The sequence below is a fragment of the Mesoplodon mirus genome (assembly GCF_964341445.2).
Source record: "Mesoplodon mirus genome assembly, chromosome: 2".
Lineage (NCBI taxonomy): Eukaryota > Metazoa > Chordata > Mammalia > Artiodactyla > Ziphiidae > Mesoplodon > Mesoplodon mirus.
Window position 1 is genome coordinate 87,845,590 of NC_138977.1, and position 18,481 is coordinate 87,864,070.

An 18,481-nucleotide genomic window follows, 5' to 3' on the forward strand; every position below is an offset into this window, starting at 1 on the left:
ACACACACACACACAGGCAAACAGAGAGAACCGGTTCTAAGACCACCGTGACTGTCAACGAAATATGCCAATCACAGGCAGCCTAAGCCATATCCCTGGAAACTGAGTTAAAAAATTAGGTTGAAGGCAGAAAGGAAATGAACATAGAAACCTCCAGTGCACAAAGAAAGATCCGTATACACAAGCACGATCAAGGAAACAGCAGGGTATCTTTTACTACACGGAGGACGCGGAGCACCACAAACAGGAACTTTAAAGGGATTGAAATCTGTTGCCTGTTCCACTAGGAATATTGTTTGCAAGGCACAAGGTGTCTTTTGGTAGTGAGCACACTCTGCGCATGCGCAGGTCCATTCGGGAATTACTGCCCTGCCGCCGACTAAGTTGCATTCCTTGAATCTTCGCAGAAAAGACAATTCTTTAATCAGAGTTAGTAATGTGGACAGTACAAAATCGAGAGAGTCTGGGGCTTCTCTCTTTCCCTGTGATGATTGCCATGGTCTGTTGTGCACACAGGTGAGCTGCTGTTGTTGAATGTCTTTTTTCTTGGTGTTTTTCTTTTTACATGCTTGCTGGATCATGTAGCTCGTTATTTGGGGGGTCGGTGAGCCTGTCTATTTTTATGTCTGCTCGCAGTTTGTGCTCATTCTGAATCCGGTCCCTACTTCTTCCCTTCAGCGCCAATGAGCCCAGCAACATGTCATACGTGAAAGAGACGGTGGATAGGTTGCTCAAAGGTTATGACATTCGCTTGCGGCCGGACTTTGGAGGTAATGTTTCATCTTTTTTTTCAACCTGTAACCCATATCTAGTTCTCCTTTCTTGTCAAAGACAAATGTCAAAAAAAAAAAAAAGAAGAAGAAGAAGAAGAAACATGTTATTTTGGTAAGCGTGCCCTACGCTCTGGCCACACACACACACACACACACCACGCCGGAGCCCCAGTCGCAGGTGGATGAACCCCAGGCAGAGCCGACCTTCCCCCGGCCCGACACACCCTCTGCATAGTCACTGCATCACTTGAGTGCCCACACCTGTTTTCCCAGGCTGTCCCCGGCAAGGGGGTGGAGGGCTGGGTGTAGCGGAGCCCATTCAGAATGTAGTAAGCGCAGGGAAGCCCCCCGACCCTCCCCAGCCTGTGGCCACTCTGAGATTATGCCCATAATGTGTCCCACCTCCCCGGTAGGGCCCCCCGTGGACGTCGGGATGAGGATCGATGTCGCCAGCATAGACATGGTCTCCGAAGTGAACATGGTGAGTGGCCTCGCTACTGGCCCGGCAGCCGGGCTTACGCAGATGCGAAACGGACCGGTCCCCGTGCCCTCTGCGTTTCGTTGGCGGTCACCTCGCCCCGGTCCATGGATCCCGCTCCGCGCGCGCTCCCCACTCTGGCACACACACCCTGCTGGCCCTGGTTTGTATTTTCGACACACACACGGGCTACTGCGGTGTTCCGGAGGAAACGTGCTCCGCACTATTTGGGGAAGGACGGTGACTGTGGCGCCGGCTGAGCCGGTGGGGCGGAGTCAGCGGTACTTTCGCTGGGTTTCCTGCGGTGTTGAGAGGCGTAGGGCACCACCTGCCGGCGACCGGGCGGCCCGCACGAGAGGGTCCCCGCACGGTGGTCCGCGGCCGCCTACTCCGCAGGCACGGTCCCGGCAGCCGGTGAGCCGGACCCACCCACGGCCCGCCACAAAGCACCCAAGCACATAGATGAGGGTTCATAGTGTTCCCTCCCTCTTTCCAGGCTCTAGCACACCGAGTGGCAGGAGCAACAGGCTGAGACAACGGTGTGAAAGTGCTCAAGCCAGATTCTGGGGAGAGGCTTGTATTGTTCCCACGTGAGGGTTGATGAATTTGTCTTGCTGCATCTTGCGAGTTTAAGTTCAAACCGAATAGTTGGAGTTATTGCTTTGCTTTGCCTTATAAACCCAAGCATGCCGAAAAAGCCTGATGATCAAAGAGACTGTAGAAAAGGGAGGGGGGAGGAGAGGGCGATAGTAACATAGGGAGCATAGCGCAATCTTTTTATTGCCAAGAGTTAACATTCTTTTATTTCATTTTTCCTCCTGCCTTTCTGAAGCTGTTGCAAAATGGATTGAAATCATAGCTGTCACTTTCTCTATTGGCGCTTTCCAACCACTGTGGGGTAGAAGTTTTCTAGTTAGAGTTTCCAACTGTTGCTTCTTGTAAGGCAGGGGGGAAAGCCTGTTGCTTTTCTAGAACCAACCACCCAGGGAACAGCTAGATCTACCTGAGCAAAATGCCATTTTTATTCCACTTGCGAAAAAAAATATTGTGGCAGCAGAAATTTAGACAGCCTGAATAATTTAAAGACTAAAGCCTTTGGGGGTTTTATCACTCTATATTTGTAAAGGCTATTGAATTGTTATTTCATTTCATTATTAGTGAGTCATTTTATTTTAACACGCTAAGGCTTAAGAACTTTTCTTTCTTTTTTTTTAAGGTATGTCAGGGAAGAAATACGTATATTTAAAATATATTGAGTGGGATTAGAATAAAAAGTGTGACTATTAAATTGCTGTATTTTAAAGTTGTACTTTCCCCTGCTTTAACTAGCTTATTTTAAATATTATTTTAAATTAATATCTCTGATGGTTGTATTAGAAAAACAATTTTGAAATAGCAATGCACAATGAATATTCTCGGACTTGGAAAAGGTTTTTAATAGACTCATTTATAATATTCTGTCACATACATGTCACTACCACAAAGCACCCAAGATGAACTGTTGACAAACACTGGGGAATGTAATAACATGGGCACATATACAAATCATACCCAATCCATGCCATTGCGACTGGATAAATTAGGCAATGAATTAGTTTAAGTGGTTTGTATCATGTAGATAAATGATGATAATAATTTCCTTTTCAGTCATTTATTTTGGCACCTTGTAAGTACCCACACAGATAATTTATAAAATAGGAGAAGATTCAGAAGACTCAGAAGGCAAACAGTGCCTTTGCCAGTGGTCTGCTTTTAGAGTACTATGCTTTTCAGAACTTTTAAAATGTATAATTCTGTTGACTATATTTACAAACAACTTTTCAGTTTAAAACCAAAGGCAAAACCCAAACTGAATTGAATAGGGAAGTTGCTGTTTAACTAAAACAACCACCATAACAAAAAAGCTCTGTATAATCAGTTGTTCAACTGAATTCATACAGAAGCTCAGAACAAAAATAATTAATTTAATTACTGTACCACTGGAAATAGCTCTTAATGATGGAATAATATAATCTATTTACTCACTGTACCGTGTGTATATGTACTTGATTTTTTAAAATATTCACCCAACAGATAAACCTTTAAAAAATATATTCTACTAAATTACCCATTACCTTTCCACAATAGTGTTAGAGACATCATGGGAAAATAGAAACCACTGAACCTAGGAAAATAATAAACCTTGATTTACTTATTCTTCCTTGCTTCTCTTTTTAATGAAATCTACCAACAAGACCCAAGGTTTATTTTTTCTTCTATCATCTATAACAAAGCATGGGAATACATAGATTGGAAATAACTCCAAAAAAATTGGAAACAGAGGAATTTTAGGATTGAGGGTTCTATATAAGCAAAATCTGGATAGTTAGCCCTGGTTAAGAGCACTGTCTATGGTATGCTTTGATTTTTAGATCATAAAGTAAAGTTGAAATGTCAATGGGAAATAAGACTTATTGCTTTTATATTAAGCATGTTTCAGAACCCTGATAGGCAGTAACTTCTGAGATTATTTAATAGGAAATTTTCAACAAAATTAAACAAATAAAAATGGACATCAAATATAATAAAAATAGTTTTAAAGAAAATTAAAATTAAAATCCATTGCTAAAACAATGCTCATTTTTATATTTTTATTCATTACCATTATTATCCACCCATTTCCACAGCTGGGAAAATCGCATAATTGTACATTACATTAATGGGTTTGAAAACTAGACTCTGTTAATTTTTGTTCTTTTCCTATGCTATGCTAAGAGAAATATAATTCCAGATTGGTTTCTAACATTGTCTATTTTATTAAAGACTAATGTCACATCAAGAGTATTTTCTGATTCACGCCCTTCAGGATTTAAAATATTTTTCCCAAATTTGAAAGAGAGAGAGTTTTTATAGAATCTCTATAATCAATAATTGTTGGTTTTGAGCAGTGAATGGAAAACTGCTGAAGAATAATTCTGACGCAGGGAGAAAAACCATACTTGAGAGCAAGAGTTTTCTTTTCAGGCAATAATATTGTTCATTAAATTAGGAAGGATTTTTCTTTTGGCATCATGGGATGTATTGTGCCTATGATAGTGACCACATACTATTATCTTCTATCATCTTAAAAAAACTACTGTGATTTCCATATATTTTAAATTAAATTCCTCAAACCTTCTCTCTTAACAATTTCTGCCAAGCTGTATACCTACACACACACACACACACACACACACACACACACACACACACACACGGATGACTGAAGAGGAATAAGAGGCAGTTGGAACAAAAGGAGACAGTAGCCCCCAATAAAACACAGATAATAGTAAGTAAGTCTTCTCTCAGAGTAGTAGATTGGGGGAACAAGATATTAACTACCTGCAAACAAAAGGTTGAACCCTTGTATTTCAGATTCCAATGACTAGCCGTTCCGTCTTATTAAAGAGGCAGCTCCTGCTCATCAAGGAGGAGTTCCAGCCACAGAGCTCTCTGTCTCTCATCTAAAGACGTGATGGTCTGAGTGGCCACCTCCAGAAAACTTGAAATCTATTGAGTCCTAGCTCAAAGTAGGTCTCAACCCAAGCTGTTCCCAGGAATGGATAGCTACTGTGTATTCATTGTTTCCTTCCTTTATGCATACATGGATGCCATAGTGAATGCTCTTATAGGCATTAAAATTAACAATAAAAACACCCACCCCCAAAAAAATAAAAACTAAAATGAGCCAATTTTCTAAATAATACCCAAGAGAAAATGAAATTTTACTTATGAAATGTCCACTATTGTTAAATCCCCCTCTTATTTGAATATTTGATTCCAGAGGTTTCTGGTATATGCTTCAGTTATGTCTAATTACCATCCTCTTGGTGACACCAAACAATAACCACCTGTCACCACTTTCTCTAAGCCAGTGTTTCCCATTCTTTAATGTGTATCTGAATCACTCTGGGATCTCAAAATGTTAAAATGCAGTTTTTTATTCAGAGGTCTAGGATGGGGTCTGATAGCCTACATTTTTAACAACTCCCAGGTGATGCCGATTGCTGCTATATGGACAGCACTTTGAGAAGCAAGATTGTAGTACATTATTCTAAGGGCTAGCATTATTAAGAAATGAACCTTTTTTTCTCTCAAATTTCTCTAAGGATGATATTTTTCCAAGGTTTCAAATTAAGTTTCAAGTTAACTTCCAGGTAGTTAAACAGGTAGCTGTGCTCAGAAGGGAAAATTGAGTGTAACAGTTGATGATAAGACTGATAGGGCTTGACTTAAACTAATAAGCAGTCCTCCTAACTGTGTCAATACTTATGAGTCCACCAGCCTTTAATGATGGCTATGAAAATGTTGCCAAGCCCAGTAATTTGGACAACACTATCCCGCTGCTTTACAAAGACTTTTCTTCTTCAGAATAAAGAACATTGCAAACTGGGTTTCACCCCACTAGGAGCTTGCAATAGCTTTGTAAAAGAGCCTAAACATACTCTTGCTGGTGTCAGTAAGTTCTCTGAGGTTATAACAGAATTCCTTTGCAAATAGAGCAAATAGGTCAGTACCATTTAAAGGCATGAACAGATATCAGCAGTTAAAGATATAAATACGTTTTTCTCTTATATGAGTAATCAACAAGGTCTCACTTTTAGGTGCTGGGTTACAATATTGTACCATCAGGAGAAGCTAAGAGAGGAAAAACTTCCCTTTGCCTTTCTGTTTGGAGATAACAGAAAGATCTTTTTATACTCTAAGCCACATCAAAGCAAGCCTATCCAGGTTTTTTAAAGTTTGCAGTCACATTTGAAAGACTGTGTTCTTAGGATTACGTGACCAGACTAGGTATAACAATGTGTAGTACAATGAAAAAAGTAGCATTTATTGAATACATTCTATGTATAAGGTATGGCTATCAAATGCTTTATATTAGTAGCTCATTTAAGGCTATAGAATTATCACCCCCCATTACAGATGGAGAAACTGAGGTGGAGAGAGGGAGAAACATGTTGAGAGAGGTTAAATAACTTGCTCAGAAGTTATAGATCTAGTAAACGGCAGAAGAAGGATTTGAATCCAGGCAGGCTGCCTGCAAGAGTCTGGATCCTATCTATGAGGCAAGTAAAAAAATATTCCTGGCATTTAGCTTTGAGACCTTAAGTGGGTCACTTGACTTCTCCAGGCCTCAGGGTTCTCCTCTGTAAAATGAAGGTAATTGACACAATTGCTAAACCTCTTTCCAGTTCAAATATCTACCATATAAACTTAGGCTATTAAAGATTTTAGACTCTGTTAAAATCAAGATTCTTCCTCTTCATCATATTCTCCTGTTAGATTCCATCTTATTCCATTTTGTTCTCCTTTTAGATGTGTCAGTCAACAAGCATTTATTAAATTCCAACTGAGTGCAAACTCTGGTAATCTCCTGGGAACGTTGCAGTAATGATTGTGTGCAATCTGGGGCCCCTTGGATTACCATTTTAATTGGTCATAGCATTATCATCCATTTTTTCCTAAACACATTCCCAAAGACAGCAACAAGAAATGTTGAATCCATGGTCTTTAAAATGAGACTTGAATGATGCCTGGTTTATATCGTATTAAGCGTTGGAGCCAGGACCATATTTGAAGTATTTCCATCTGGTACTGTCCATTGTATTCAAACAGGGAACATTGCTCAACTATTGCCAAACTAATAATGTTTCAACCCTTAATGTGAAACAGAAGGAAACCTTTGTTTTCCAAGATCTGGGTATCCCAAAGATTTGCCCAACCCACCTATAATCTTTCCATCAGGTGGTCTGAGAGCAAGGGGTGAAGCCACAGTGCTCATCTCTGCTGACCATCACTTAGTTTCAATTCTGTAAATGTTTGGTGCTTTTTGTCATGGCAGGCCCCCAAAGTCTTGATAGCACCCTCAAAACACACATGAATCAAATCTTGCCTTATTAGGGAAGGTAAAATATTACAAAAGAAAAGAACTGGTATTAAATATTTCCAAATGATTTGAGTTTCAGTAACTCAAATGACATTATCACACTTGAGGACAGTAGGAAGATGAATGGTATATGCCTGCTGTTGATTAAATGTTAATACAGTTTCCCCATGAGCTTTTTCAACAGAGTGAATCCTATTTTTTGTAATACCAGGATTGAGTTTCTGCATTTTAGAATACGTCTGTTTTCAGAAGATCATGCATTTCATGAAGTCTCTTGACTGATGATTGTTGAAGGAAGTTACAGTCAGTAGCACATAACAATCTATTACTTAGCCCTTGACAGAAATGCTCAAGAAACAGTTTAAAATTAATTCCTATTAGTGGTGATAACTTAATTAAAAAAGGCTGGTCATAAGAAGAATGAAAGATAAATGGGTTTTCTTTAGTGAGCCCAGTATCCCCTTCTTAGAATCCTCATAGCCCTCATTGTTTTTCCACTAATAGTTTTTTTCTTCTACACCTCCATTAAGTGCCTAATGTGTTTTCCCTCTTACAGCCCCAATAAAACTGTCATCGTATTATATATTTAAGATTAAAGGCATTTTCCCAGGAGCATTCAACCACTCTAGTGAATAAAGCAGATAGGGTGTCTGTCCTTGTGGGGTTTATTGTCTTTCTTAAAAAAATATTTAAGGGCTTCCCTGGTGGCGCAGTGGTTGAGAGTCCGCCTGCCGATTCAGGGGACACAGGTTCGTGTCCCGGTCCGGGAGGATCCCACATGCCGCGGAGCGGCTGGGCCCGTGAGCCATGGCCGCTGAGCCTGCGCGTCCGGAGCCTGTGCTCCGCAACGGGAGAGGTCACAGCGGTGATAGGCCCGCATACCGCAAAAAAAAAAAAGGAAAAATTTAATATCTCTATTCTTGAAGTAAAGATTTTATTTTCCATTTTGGAAGATTTTTGAAACATCCATAGTTACCTTGATCATGGGATGTTTTGGTTCAACATGTACTTACTGAACACTTAGTCTTTTATCGTGTCCTGAACTGGGTGCTAGGGATGGAAAAATGACTAAGACATGTTTCATACCTTCAGATATTGGTTTGGCCAAAAAGTTCGTTCGGGTTTTTGTGTAAGATGATATGGGGGAACCCGAACGAACTTTTTGGCCAGCCCCAAATTTTACAGCATAGAGGAGAATGCAGAAACCAGGTTATTTAAAACAATGTGGTAGTGGCTATGATAGAGGCATGTATGCCCAGCATCCTATGGGAGCATAGCAGAGCAGTTTCTAAGGCATGGTGAAAGGTTAATTCCTAAAAAGGAATAGTAGTGAGCCCCATGTGTAGGCTGCAAATGAGAAGAAGAAACTTCCAAGCAAAAGGAAGGGCATTAGCATTGGCAGGTATGCCTGAAAACAGTATGGAGTGTTCTGGGAATTATAAGTCATTCACTATTGTGAGAACTTAAAGGGCACAGGGAAGATTGTCAAGAAATAAGACAGGATGCTAACAGCAAGATGCAGGACAGAGTTATTGAATGTTCTCACTTGTCTAAAAAGAAGCCTCTCTAGAAACATACATATTTTTTTTTGTATATGTGCTGACCACTTCTGGAAAAATATACAAGAAGTGAGTAACAGTGGTTGTGTCTTGAAAGTGGCACCAGGACTAGGAGAATGACTTGGAGGGATACTTACTGTTCTTAATATGCCCTTTTGAATTGTTTGATTTTTTAAAAAATCTTAAACATTTAAAATTTTCACTTTAAAAAGACACACACACACAGACAGAGACAGAAACAGAGACAGAGAGACAGAAAGAAGAAATGATGCTGGAATGTGTATGCTAAGGAAATGAATCCTAATCCTGAAATAAAGGAAACCTGCTACAGGTTTTAACAGGTGCTACGTTTTGCATTTCAGATAGATCATTCTGATAGCTGCGTGGAGGATGAAGTAGAGAAGGCTAAAACTGGGGCCAACATTCCTAGTTAAGAAGTATTAGAGGGTATTTTGGAGTCCAGATGAGAGATGATAAATGCCTCAAGGAGAACAGTGGCCTTAAGAATAGAAAAGAAGAGGGGAAAAAAAGAGAAATTCAAACAGAGGCAAATCAGAGGGATTTCATGACTGGTTAGATGTTGGAAGTTAGAGAGGCAGTGAGCCTAGGTTGCCCTATGGGTTCCATATTGAGTGATGGGCACATATGGCACCATCTGCCCAGGGAAAGAAACAGGAAAAGAAGCACCAACCACAATGTTCACTGTTGAAGTAGATATGTTTTCAGAATTAAAAAAAAAAAAAGTCAGAGCATGTTGTTGCAAGGTACTTGTGGGTACACTGTGGTAGAATATTGGAGGTTGGACCTATCCTGAAAAAGACTAATTTCTTGGTGACCCTTCTAGTTCTGTTCACATATAAAGCAAGTTCTACAGGGAGAAATCCTGGGTGCATAAATGTGGTGGCTGAAATGAACCAGTTAGAGATATGGAGAAAGGTTGCTGACCAAAGACAGAGAATGAAGTGCAGTCAACTTTAATCTGTAGCAACATTGTTCTTTATCTAGGAGGACCTAGACCCTGATAAGATTGGGAACCTACTTTTCAAATTCACCCAGAGAAGTGACTTTTGTACACTGTTTCAGTTGCTTTTATAAAACCATATAGATGGGGAAAAAAGATGTGTGTGGAACCCACTTACACAGCATCTGCTCTCTTCTCCATCACATCCCTAAAATGATTCAGAGTCCTTCTGGAATACTGTGTTTCCATGGGAAATCACATGAAAGCAGTGTGAGTTCTTGTAGAAGGTGTATTTGGCAATGAAATGAGATGGGGTATAATAGCACAAGTGGGACCAACAGAAATGAAGCTTAGCTGCCAGGAAATTCAAAAGTGACCCCCAGGAGCTTTGCAGAAGAGCTGAAACATTTGAATGGCTTGGTGGGGATGATTTTAAACAAGATTTCAACAGAGCCCTATCCCCACAGATGGTCTCCTGGAAAGTGGATACCTATTTTAGCAAAGGCATATTCATAGAGTGTGTCATCAAGTTTAGGGAAAGAAAGCAGAGAAGCAGCTAGAGAAATAGATTCAAACAAAAGAAGGTTCAAACAGAAGGTAGCCGTTAGCAGTCCCTACCACAGCAGAAAAAGAGTATGGGTTAAGGTCCTCTGGATGCAGTAGGAAAGTTAGAGGCCAGATGTCTCTTTCTGGTTGCTGAATGGATTAATCAGGGAAGTTGCTAGGAGTGACTCCTGTTTGAATGAGAAGGTTTATTTGGGATCCTTCCTGAAGGCGGGGGAATAGATTTGTTGAAAGCTCAGGGTCCCTGCCTACTCTAACCCTCTGTGACTCACAGGGAGGTTTTTTTCTTCTAATCATTATTTTCAAGACAATGATATACAATTCTCTAGTCAAGAGAATCTTCTTTGTGGTTTCCATAGAGACAGGTCAATGACATTTATTTGAAATCCTACCTGTGCCTAGAACATTTTCTCATGTCAGAGGCCATCATTTCTCCCTCCTCCCACCTGCAATGTCTTTCCCACCCAGATGCATCTAGATCTACTTCAACACCCACAGGAAGTCATCTTTCTTCTATAGAGCTTTGCTGTAGCCACATGGAAGAGGAATCTGCTGGAGGAAGAATGTGTAGGGCATATAAACAAATCAAGACTCTGAAAAGACAAAAGACCCAATATAACATAATGATCTTCTTTCAGTTCGTATAAGGTTTTTATTAACCTTGCCTTCCACCCCCTCACCACCAGTGCTATGTAAGCTACAGGAAGTTTAGGATTATATTCTTTATGCTCTCTATGTAACTCCTAGCATATTATAGGGACTTAATAACATTTATTAGGATTATAAAAGAATTTTTCTAGCCGTAAAAAGTGTTAGTAATAATGGCATTTAAATTTTCTAATTCAGAAATTAATAGTTTCTCTGTCAGGTCTGCCTTATGCCTTCATATGTAATTTTCTTTTATGTTGATCATGAATCATGAGCCGTTTCCATAGAAACAACTTTATCACATGGCACAGCCAGTTTTACAGACACAAAATCATTTCATGACAAATATCAACGTACATATATACATATATATGTATACATGCATAACTTTCATCATCTTTAAAAATTAGTGAATTATTTTCATTTTTCAAAATGTCATCTGTATGCTGGTACCTGGACTTTCAATATTTCTGGAAACATTTAAGAAATTACTGAAGAATACCTGGAGTGATGACTACAAAGTGAATGGCATTTAAAAAGAAGGAAAATCAAACATAAAGGGAAGCATATGAAAAGGCCTCAGCCATTTGGAGTGATTTTGAATGAGGTAAGTTAGATTTTAAAAGACAACCAAGGAAGTTAATCAAATTGAAAATATAAAGTAAATAATATATCTAATCCAGAAATATATATATTTACTATATATGTATATAATATCTATTATATCTATCTACATCTATCTATCTATCTAGTCATTTCCGCTGTAACTGTATCCTTACCTAAATATGGATGTTTGCTTTGAAACATCAACTTTTGTCTGAAACTTCCACACCCACACAGTAATTTGTCATAACCAGTAAATGTGTTAAATCAACTACCACATTAAACGGAGATAAGAGATTCTTTCCACTGACATCACCACCTCTCTGTTTGCCCCCACTCCCAACATACAAATACACACACACACACACACACACACACACACAATTCAGCACATCCCGAAGGAACAACCTAGAGTGCAAAAATCCCGGTTCAAACCGACTGCGGAGTTGAGGCTGGTGAGAAGAGACGAAGAAGATTCAGTATGAAGGTTAGTGTTAATCAGTTGCAAACTTTTGGCTAAATGTGGAGGGAACTGATTTTTAGAAGTTTTGAAGTTGGAAATGGGAGGACGAGGACAGGATGAAAAATTTGGAGTAGAAGGTACTCATATAACTGAAAAGTCATATCCAGTTTTTGGTGGGTTATTGGTGCCTATCTCCTACATCTATGTCAACCCCATTTTGGGAGACACCCCCACAAGCTGTGTTGTCATGAAGTGTGAAGGGGATTTTATAACCTGGTTTTCTGCAATTGTGGAAGGGAATGACTTTCAGGATGACATATGGCAGATTACAGATGACATATGCCCTACTGTGTTCAAAATCACAGTCATCGGACATAAACATACCTTGGTAAATTATGTTTTTGCCTAGTTACCATTCAGCTTTCACACATTTTAAAGGATTTGCACTTTTGGTTCTGCAAAAATGGGCAGAGATATATGTGAGCCCAAACTCAAACAAAGCAAATGTCATTATTCTTTTTCAATACTATTCAGTCTCACTGAGTGGAGGTTTGTTTTTGAGTGGAAATGTGGGACCCTTTCAGTATTGTAGGCAGGGAGCACCTACAGAAGGTGATTTCAGAAGGTACCTGCTTGAAATGCCATCATCAGATTTTTTTTTTTTTTTTTTTTTGGCTGTGTTGGGTCTTCGTTGCTGCGCGCGGGCTTTCTCTAGTTGCGGCGAGTGGGTGCTACTCTCCGTTGCGGTATGGTGGCTTCTCTTGTGGAGCACGGACTCTAGGCGTGTGGGCTTCAGTAGTTGCAGCATGTGGACTCAATAGTTGCAGCTCGAGGGGTCTTGAGCTCAGGCTCCGTAGTTGTGGCGCACGGGCTTAGTTGATCCGCGGCATGTGGGATCTTCCCGGACCAGAGACCGAACCAGTTTCCCCTGCATTGGCAGGTGGTTTCTTAACCACTGCACCACCAGGGAAGTCCCGCAATCATCAGATTTTGATATCTTCTGCTTTGATTCCTGCTGAAATGCAAATAACACCTGAGAGAGGCACTAATAATGCTAGTCTTTATTTCTTGTATTTATACCAGTGTGTGAATGAATGGTTGAATGAGAGAACAGGTTTGCTTAAGAGACAGAGACTCAAAAAGCAAACAAATAAATAAATAATAAATACATCTTGTGTAGTTAAAAAAAAAAAAGAGAGAGAGACAGAGACTAGAAAAGGAAAGGAGGAAAGGGAAGAAAGAGGATTTATTTCATACTTTCCCCAGAATCAGCAATTTCCTGATTTCAGGAGCCAATATGAAACAGCTCGAAACAATGGCTGAGATGTGCTGAGACAGCATTTGTGCTGTCCACACTGATCCTTTGCACTCGAAAAGCATTTTGCTTGATCTGACAGCAATACTCAATATTTTGTAGACCAAAATGTGAAATCAGCAAATTCACCTCCATTCTCTGGAGGCATAGTGTCCATGCTGACTGGGCCAGGTGGCAATAACATCTTGTAGTTTGAATAACCTGATGAATCTTATAGTTAAAATCAGTGTCTGGTAGAGAACAAATGTATGGATACCAAGGGGGAAAGGGGGTGGGGTGGGAGGAATTGGGAGATTGGGATTGACACATATACACTATTGATACTATGTATGAAATAGATAACTAATGAGAACATACTGTATAGCACAGGGAATTCTACTTAATGCATTGTGGTGACCTAAATGGGAAGGAATTCCAAAAAAGAGGGGATATAGGTATATGCATAACTGATTCATTTTGCTGTACGGTAGAAACTAACACAACATTGTAAAGCAACTATACTCCAATAAAAATTAATTTAAAAAAATAAAAAATAAAATAAAATCAGTGTCTAGTGGGAAGCACACTGGCAATTTTTTAAGTCCAGATACTCCCCATCTGGTGTATATAATTTTGGTTTTCTCCTTAAGTACATTCCCCTTGAATCTTCTTCTGTCGAGTTATATTTGAATAATTTTAAATCACTTTAAAATGTCAGGATGATGTTGTATCCTAATTTATACTCTCAAGTATGAATCTCGTGACTTACTTAAGGCCTTTGATTCTTAGTTCCATGTAAAATGGAAGTAATAATTTCTGCTCTACTTATTTCAGGGAGCAGTGAGGATCAAAAGAGATAAATCGTAGCCAAATATACAGTCTGTACATGTGATGTATAAACTGTAAGTTACTATATGAGTGTTAAATGCTGCTATTTTTTTATTATTTTACTATTATCTCCTAGGCTTGTAATGAATTTCTCCCTTTTTAATGCCAGGACATCAGGAATAACATGAATTCACATCTTGCATAATCAAATATGATAATATTTTTGTTCAATACTGGGATTTTCATCAGACAGTTGAAATTCACAGTACTACTTCTAATTGTGAAACTCTTCTGTGACATCTGATAGAAAAAAATGGAAAGAGTTTCCCACATCTTTCCTCCTCATTATTTTTTCTTGGGTGTCACTCTGAGACCTCTCAAACTTTAAAGTTTCAATCTGTGTATGGTCCCCCATACCTCTCTAAATTTCACATTTTGTGCTACTCCCTGGTATGTGAAAGACATGTGATACGTGGTTTTCCATGGGCTTAGCCAAGGGATTAGTGCTCTGGAGTTGACTTCTAGTTTTGATTATAACCCCTCCACTTACAGGCCCTGTTACCTTGGCATTAGTTAACTTTAGAGTAATCATATAATTTACTGTCCAAACATGAACTTTTGAGAATGAAAGGGAACACTATTAATATTACCAGGGTCAAGAAATGTAAACCAACACTGTCCTGGGAAAGTCAGGATTTATGATCACCCTATGCCATTTAAAGCCTGAATTTCTTCTTCTTTAAAATGGGAATAAATTATATTTTCTTCTTAGGTCATTGAAGGCTTAGTGAGATAATGTGTTGTCTGATTGGGGAAAATATAAGTTATTTATAACCTGCTCCTTCTTCTTTATCTTCTTTCCCTCTTCCTCCTTCTTCTCCTCTTTCTTCTTCTTATTCTTTATTGAGCACATACTGTGTACCAGGCACTGTTATGGGCGCTTTATATGAATATCAACAATGGAATTAGGTAGAGTGGATGAGATAACCTAATAAGAATTTTTATATTAAAGTTTGAGATAATCAAACAAATAAAAACATCACCTATCAGCTCACCTTTACTTACCAATAGTTTTATAAGAGCAAAGGGACTTGTTAGGAATTGGGAAGCATTATTAACTATTGTAGGATTTACTTTATTCCTTCAAGGAACAGCCAAGACTCTCATTGAGAAGGTAAGTTATTAAAAGGTAACTATTTTCATGAGGTCATAATTGACCACAGTAACACTAAAAAAAAGGGCCCTAAAAATGAGATCTCAACTCATAACATGACAGAGAAAGTACAACCAAGCTGAGATGTTCAAGAGGAGAGTAATATAGGTAGGAAGGTGATGGATATGCCAGGCAGAGAAAATAGGACTAAGAAGTTTGTAGAGGGCTTCCCTGGTGGCGCAGTGGTTGAGAGTCCACCTGCCGATGTAGGGGACATGGGTTCATGCCCCAGTCCGGGAAGATCCCACATGCCACGGAGTGGCTAGGCCCGTGAGCCATGGCCACTGAGCCTGCGGGTCCAGGCCTGTGCTCCGCAACGGGAGAGGCCACAACAGTGAGAGGCCCGTGTACCGCAAAAAAAAAAAAAAAAAAAGAAGTTTGTAGAGATAAGATTACTGACTAATCAGATATGAGTCGTAAGGCCTAGAAAATCATCTTGGAGTCATAGTAATAATAATAATACTTATTGTGTACTTCTACAAAGCAGGTACAATTCTAAGTACTTTAAAAATATTAACCCACTTAATTCATAATGCAGCCATATGAAGTATGCATCATTATTATCTCTATTTTACAGCTAAGGAAACTGAGGCATAGAAAAGTTAAGAAACTTGCCCAAAGTTACACAACTAATAAGTGATAGAGCTGAGATTTGCACCCAGGTAGATTGGCTTTAGCGTCTATGTGTGGTAGTTAGGCCATAAATCAGTTAGATCATAAAACAACATTATTTCTGGTAACATTTAAACATATGTTTCAAAGATTAGGAAACATTATTAATACTTAGCAAAATAGGTCCTAGGGTGAAATGCATTAGCAATTAATATTATTTAGGCCAGAGTTAAACTTTGTAAAGATTAAGGAGTAGCTTGATTTATATCTTCAGGATTATAAAAATGTTTGATCCATTCACCTATTTAAATCACCTTGGACCTATTTGCATGCAAGATGTTACTTAAATCACTGTGTTAGGTACTTATCAAAAGTAGGAAGAGAGAATGGATTTTATGCCCCTTCTGAGAGAACTAACTTGAGGAAAGAAGCAAAGTTTAGATTGGACATAAGGAAGAACATCTTGACTGTAATGAGTGAGAAGATGCTGGAAGTAGCTACGAAGAGTATCTGGGAAGTATCCATCGTTAGAAAGCTTCGGAATAAAAAAAGATAATTATATCTGTCCTAGTTGGCTTATATGGCTCTTCTATCCAAAAGCAAGAGGGTGACAAGAGAAAGAACACTTCTCTAGGACCCTTCACAGTTGAGGAATTTGAACTTCTAAGATTTTTACTTGATGTTTACAAACAATCTATTGTAAGATCGTCAAAAATCCTCACATGTTGATCACCTTTAGAGTATGTATAATTCAAGAAGAAGACTACAACCACACACTTAGAGGCAGTGACAGGGCACTTGACTGGGCTGTCATTAATTCAGTGGCTCTTTCTGGAGCAAATAACTTATTGACCTTACAATGCACAGTACTCAAACTTATATCTCAGAAAAAGTTGCCATGTCACTAACCTTCATGTTGGTTAATGAAAAGGAGATTCAGAAGACGTTAAGTCCTCAAATGCCAAGGGTGTTCAAGAGCTTCCTGAAGACTGTGCCTGAAAAGTGCCTTTTGCACAGGGCAGGTTGAGTAAAATCATGTTGAATTGAATTTAAATATAATGCATTCAGTGACTTCCCTTGTGGCGTGGTGGTTAAGAATCCACCTGCCAATGCAGGGGACACAGGTTCAAGCCCTGGTCTGGGAAGATCCCACATGCCACGGAGCAACTGAGCCCCCCGTGCCCCAACTACTGAAGTCTGCATACCTAGAGCCCGTGTTCTGAGACAAGAGAAGCCACCGCAGTGAGAAGCCCACGCACCGCAACAAGGAGTAGCCCCTGATCGCCACAACTAGAGAAAGCCTGTACGTAGCAGCGAAGACCCAATGCAGCCAAAAATAAATAAATAAATAAATATAATGCATTCAATTCAAGTCTGTATATACTTCTGTACTCAGTACAGGAAAAAAGACAACCCTTAATGTCAAGAATAATAATCGTTATTAAAATATAATGAAATGTACCATGTATTGGGTGCCACAATAAATACTTGACATCAGTTTTTACAAGAGCCACCTGAGCTAGGAATATTTAGTATCCCTATTTCACAGATAAAGAACAGAGACCAGGAAAGCTGATTTGTGATAGAGTTGTTTAAAGCTCAAGCCTATTTGACTTAAGAGCCAGACATCTAACACCCTCTTTTGGGTCCTGGGATCCAATTCCATTGTGTGTGGGTGTGTGTCGGGGAGGGGGTCGCTGAGAGGCCCCCTGCATACAACAAGCAATTTTCTGGACACCAGCTGGGTGTCCTACAGCACAACTCAGTTCTGGCACTATCTACCCAGGGATAGTATCGGATTCCACAGGTTAAGCGTTCAGTCCTACAAGACTGTCCCCTCCCCCACTTCAGATGCCAGTTGCAGGAACAGGTTGTTACCTGTACTTATGACCAACTGGCTATAAATCAGAGGTTCCCACAATCTCCATGTTGGGTTTGATTATTTTTTGCTAGAGCAGCTCACAGAACTCAGAGAAACATTTTACTTATGGGAGCATCATTTATTATAAAATGACAGAACTCAGGAACAGCCAGATGGGAGAGATGCCTGGGGCAAGGTCTGGGGAAAGGGCACAGTTTCCACACCCTCTCCAGGTCCACTCCTCTCCTCAATCTCCAAGTGTTCACCAACTGGGAAGCTTTGATCCCCTGTCCTTTTGGGTCTTTATGGAAGCTTCATTACATAGGCATGATTGATTAAATCATTGGCCATTGTAGATTGAACTCAATCTCCAGCCCCTGTCTATCCCTGGAGGTCAGGGGATGGGACTAGTAGTTGCAATCCTCTAATCACTCAGTTGGCTGTTCTGAATTAGCCTCCCTCTTCTGGCGCTTTCCAAACGTCACCTCATTAACATAACAAAACACACCTTTCTTGCTCTCAGCCCTTAGAAATTTGGAGGAATTTTACAAGCTGTTTACCAAAAGCTGAGGTGGGTAGGGAGCAGAAGACGAAACATAGATTTCTTATTATAAATCACAATATCACACTCCTCTTATCATTTTATCCAACAGTCATTTCTTTCCATTTCAGAGTTCACTCTGAAATGCTGAATTATGAATTATGCTGTTAATAAACAG

The 18,481-nt window shown here is 39.6% G+C and overlaps 1 protein-coding gene across 1 annotated transcript in view; it reads left to right on the forward strand.

Moving 5' to 3' along the window:
* Positions 1-436: 436 nt before the first annotated feature.
* GABRB1 (gamma-aminobutyric acid type A receptor subunit beta1) overlaps positions 437-18,481 on the forward strand; it is a gene marked incomplete at both ends in the record, with an annotated part of 392,836 nt that continues 374,791 nt past the window's right edge. The window contains 3 exons of the mRNA XM_082611043.1: positions 437-516; positions 679-770; positions 1,187-1,254. Of these exons, the coding sequence (XP_082467169.1) occupies positions 437-516; positions 679-770; positions 1,187-1,254 (240 nt within the window). The remainder of the gene's footprint in view (positions 517-678; positions 771-1,186; positions 1,255-18,481) is intronic.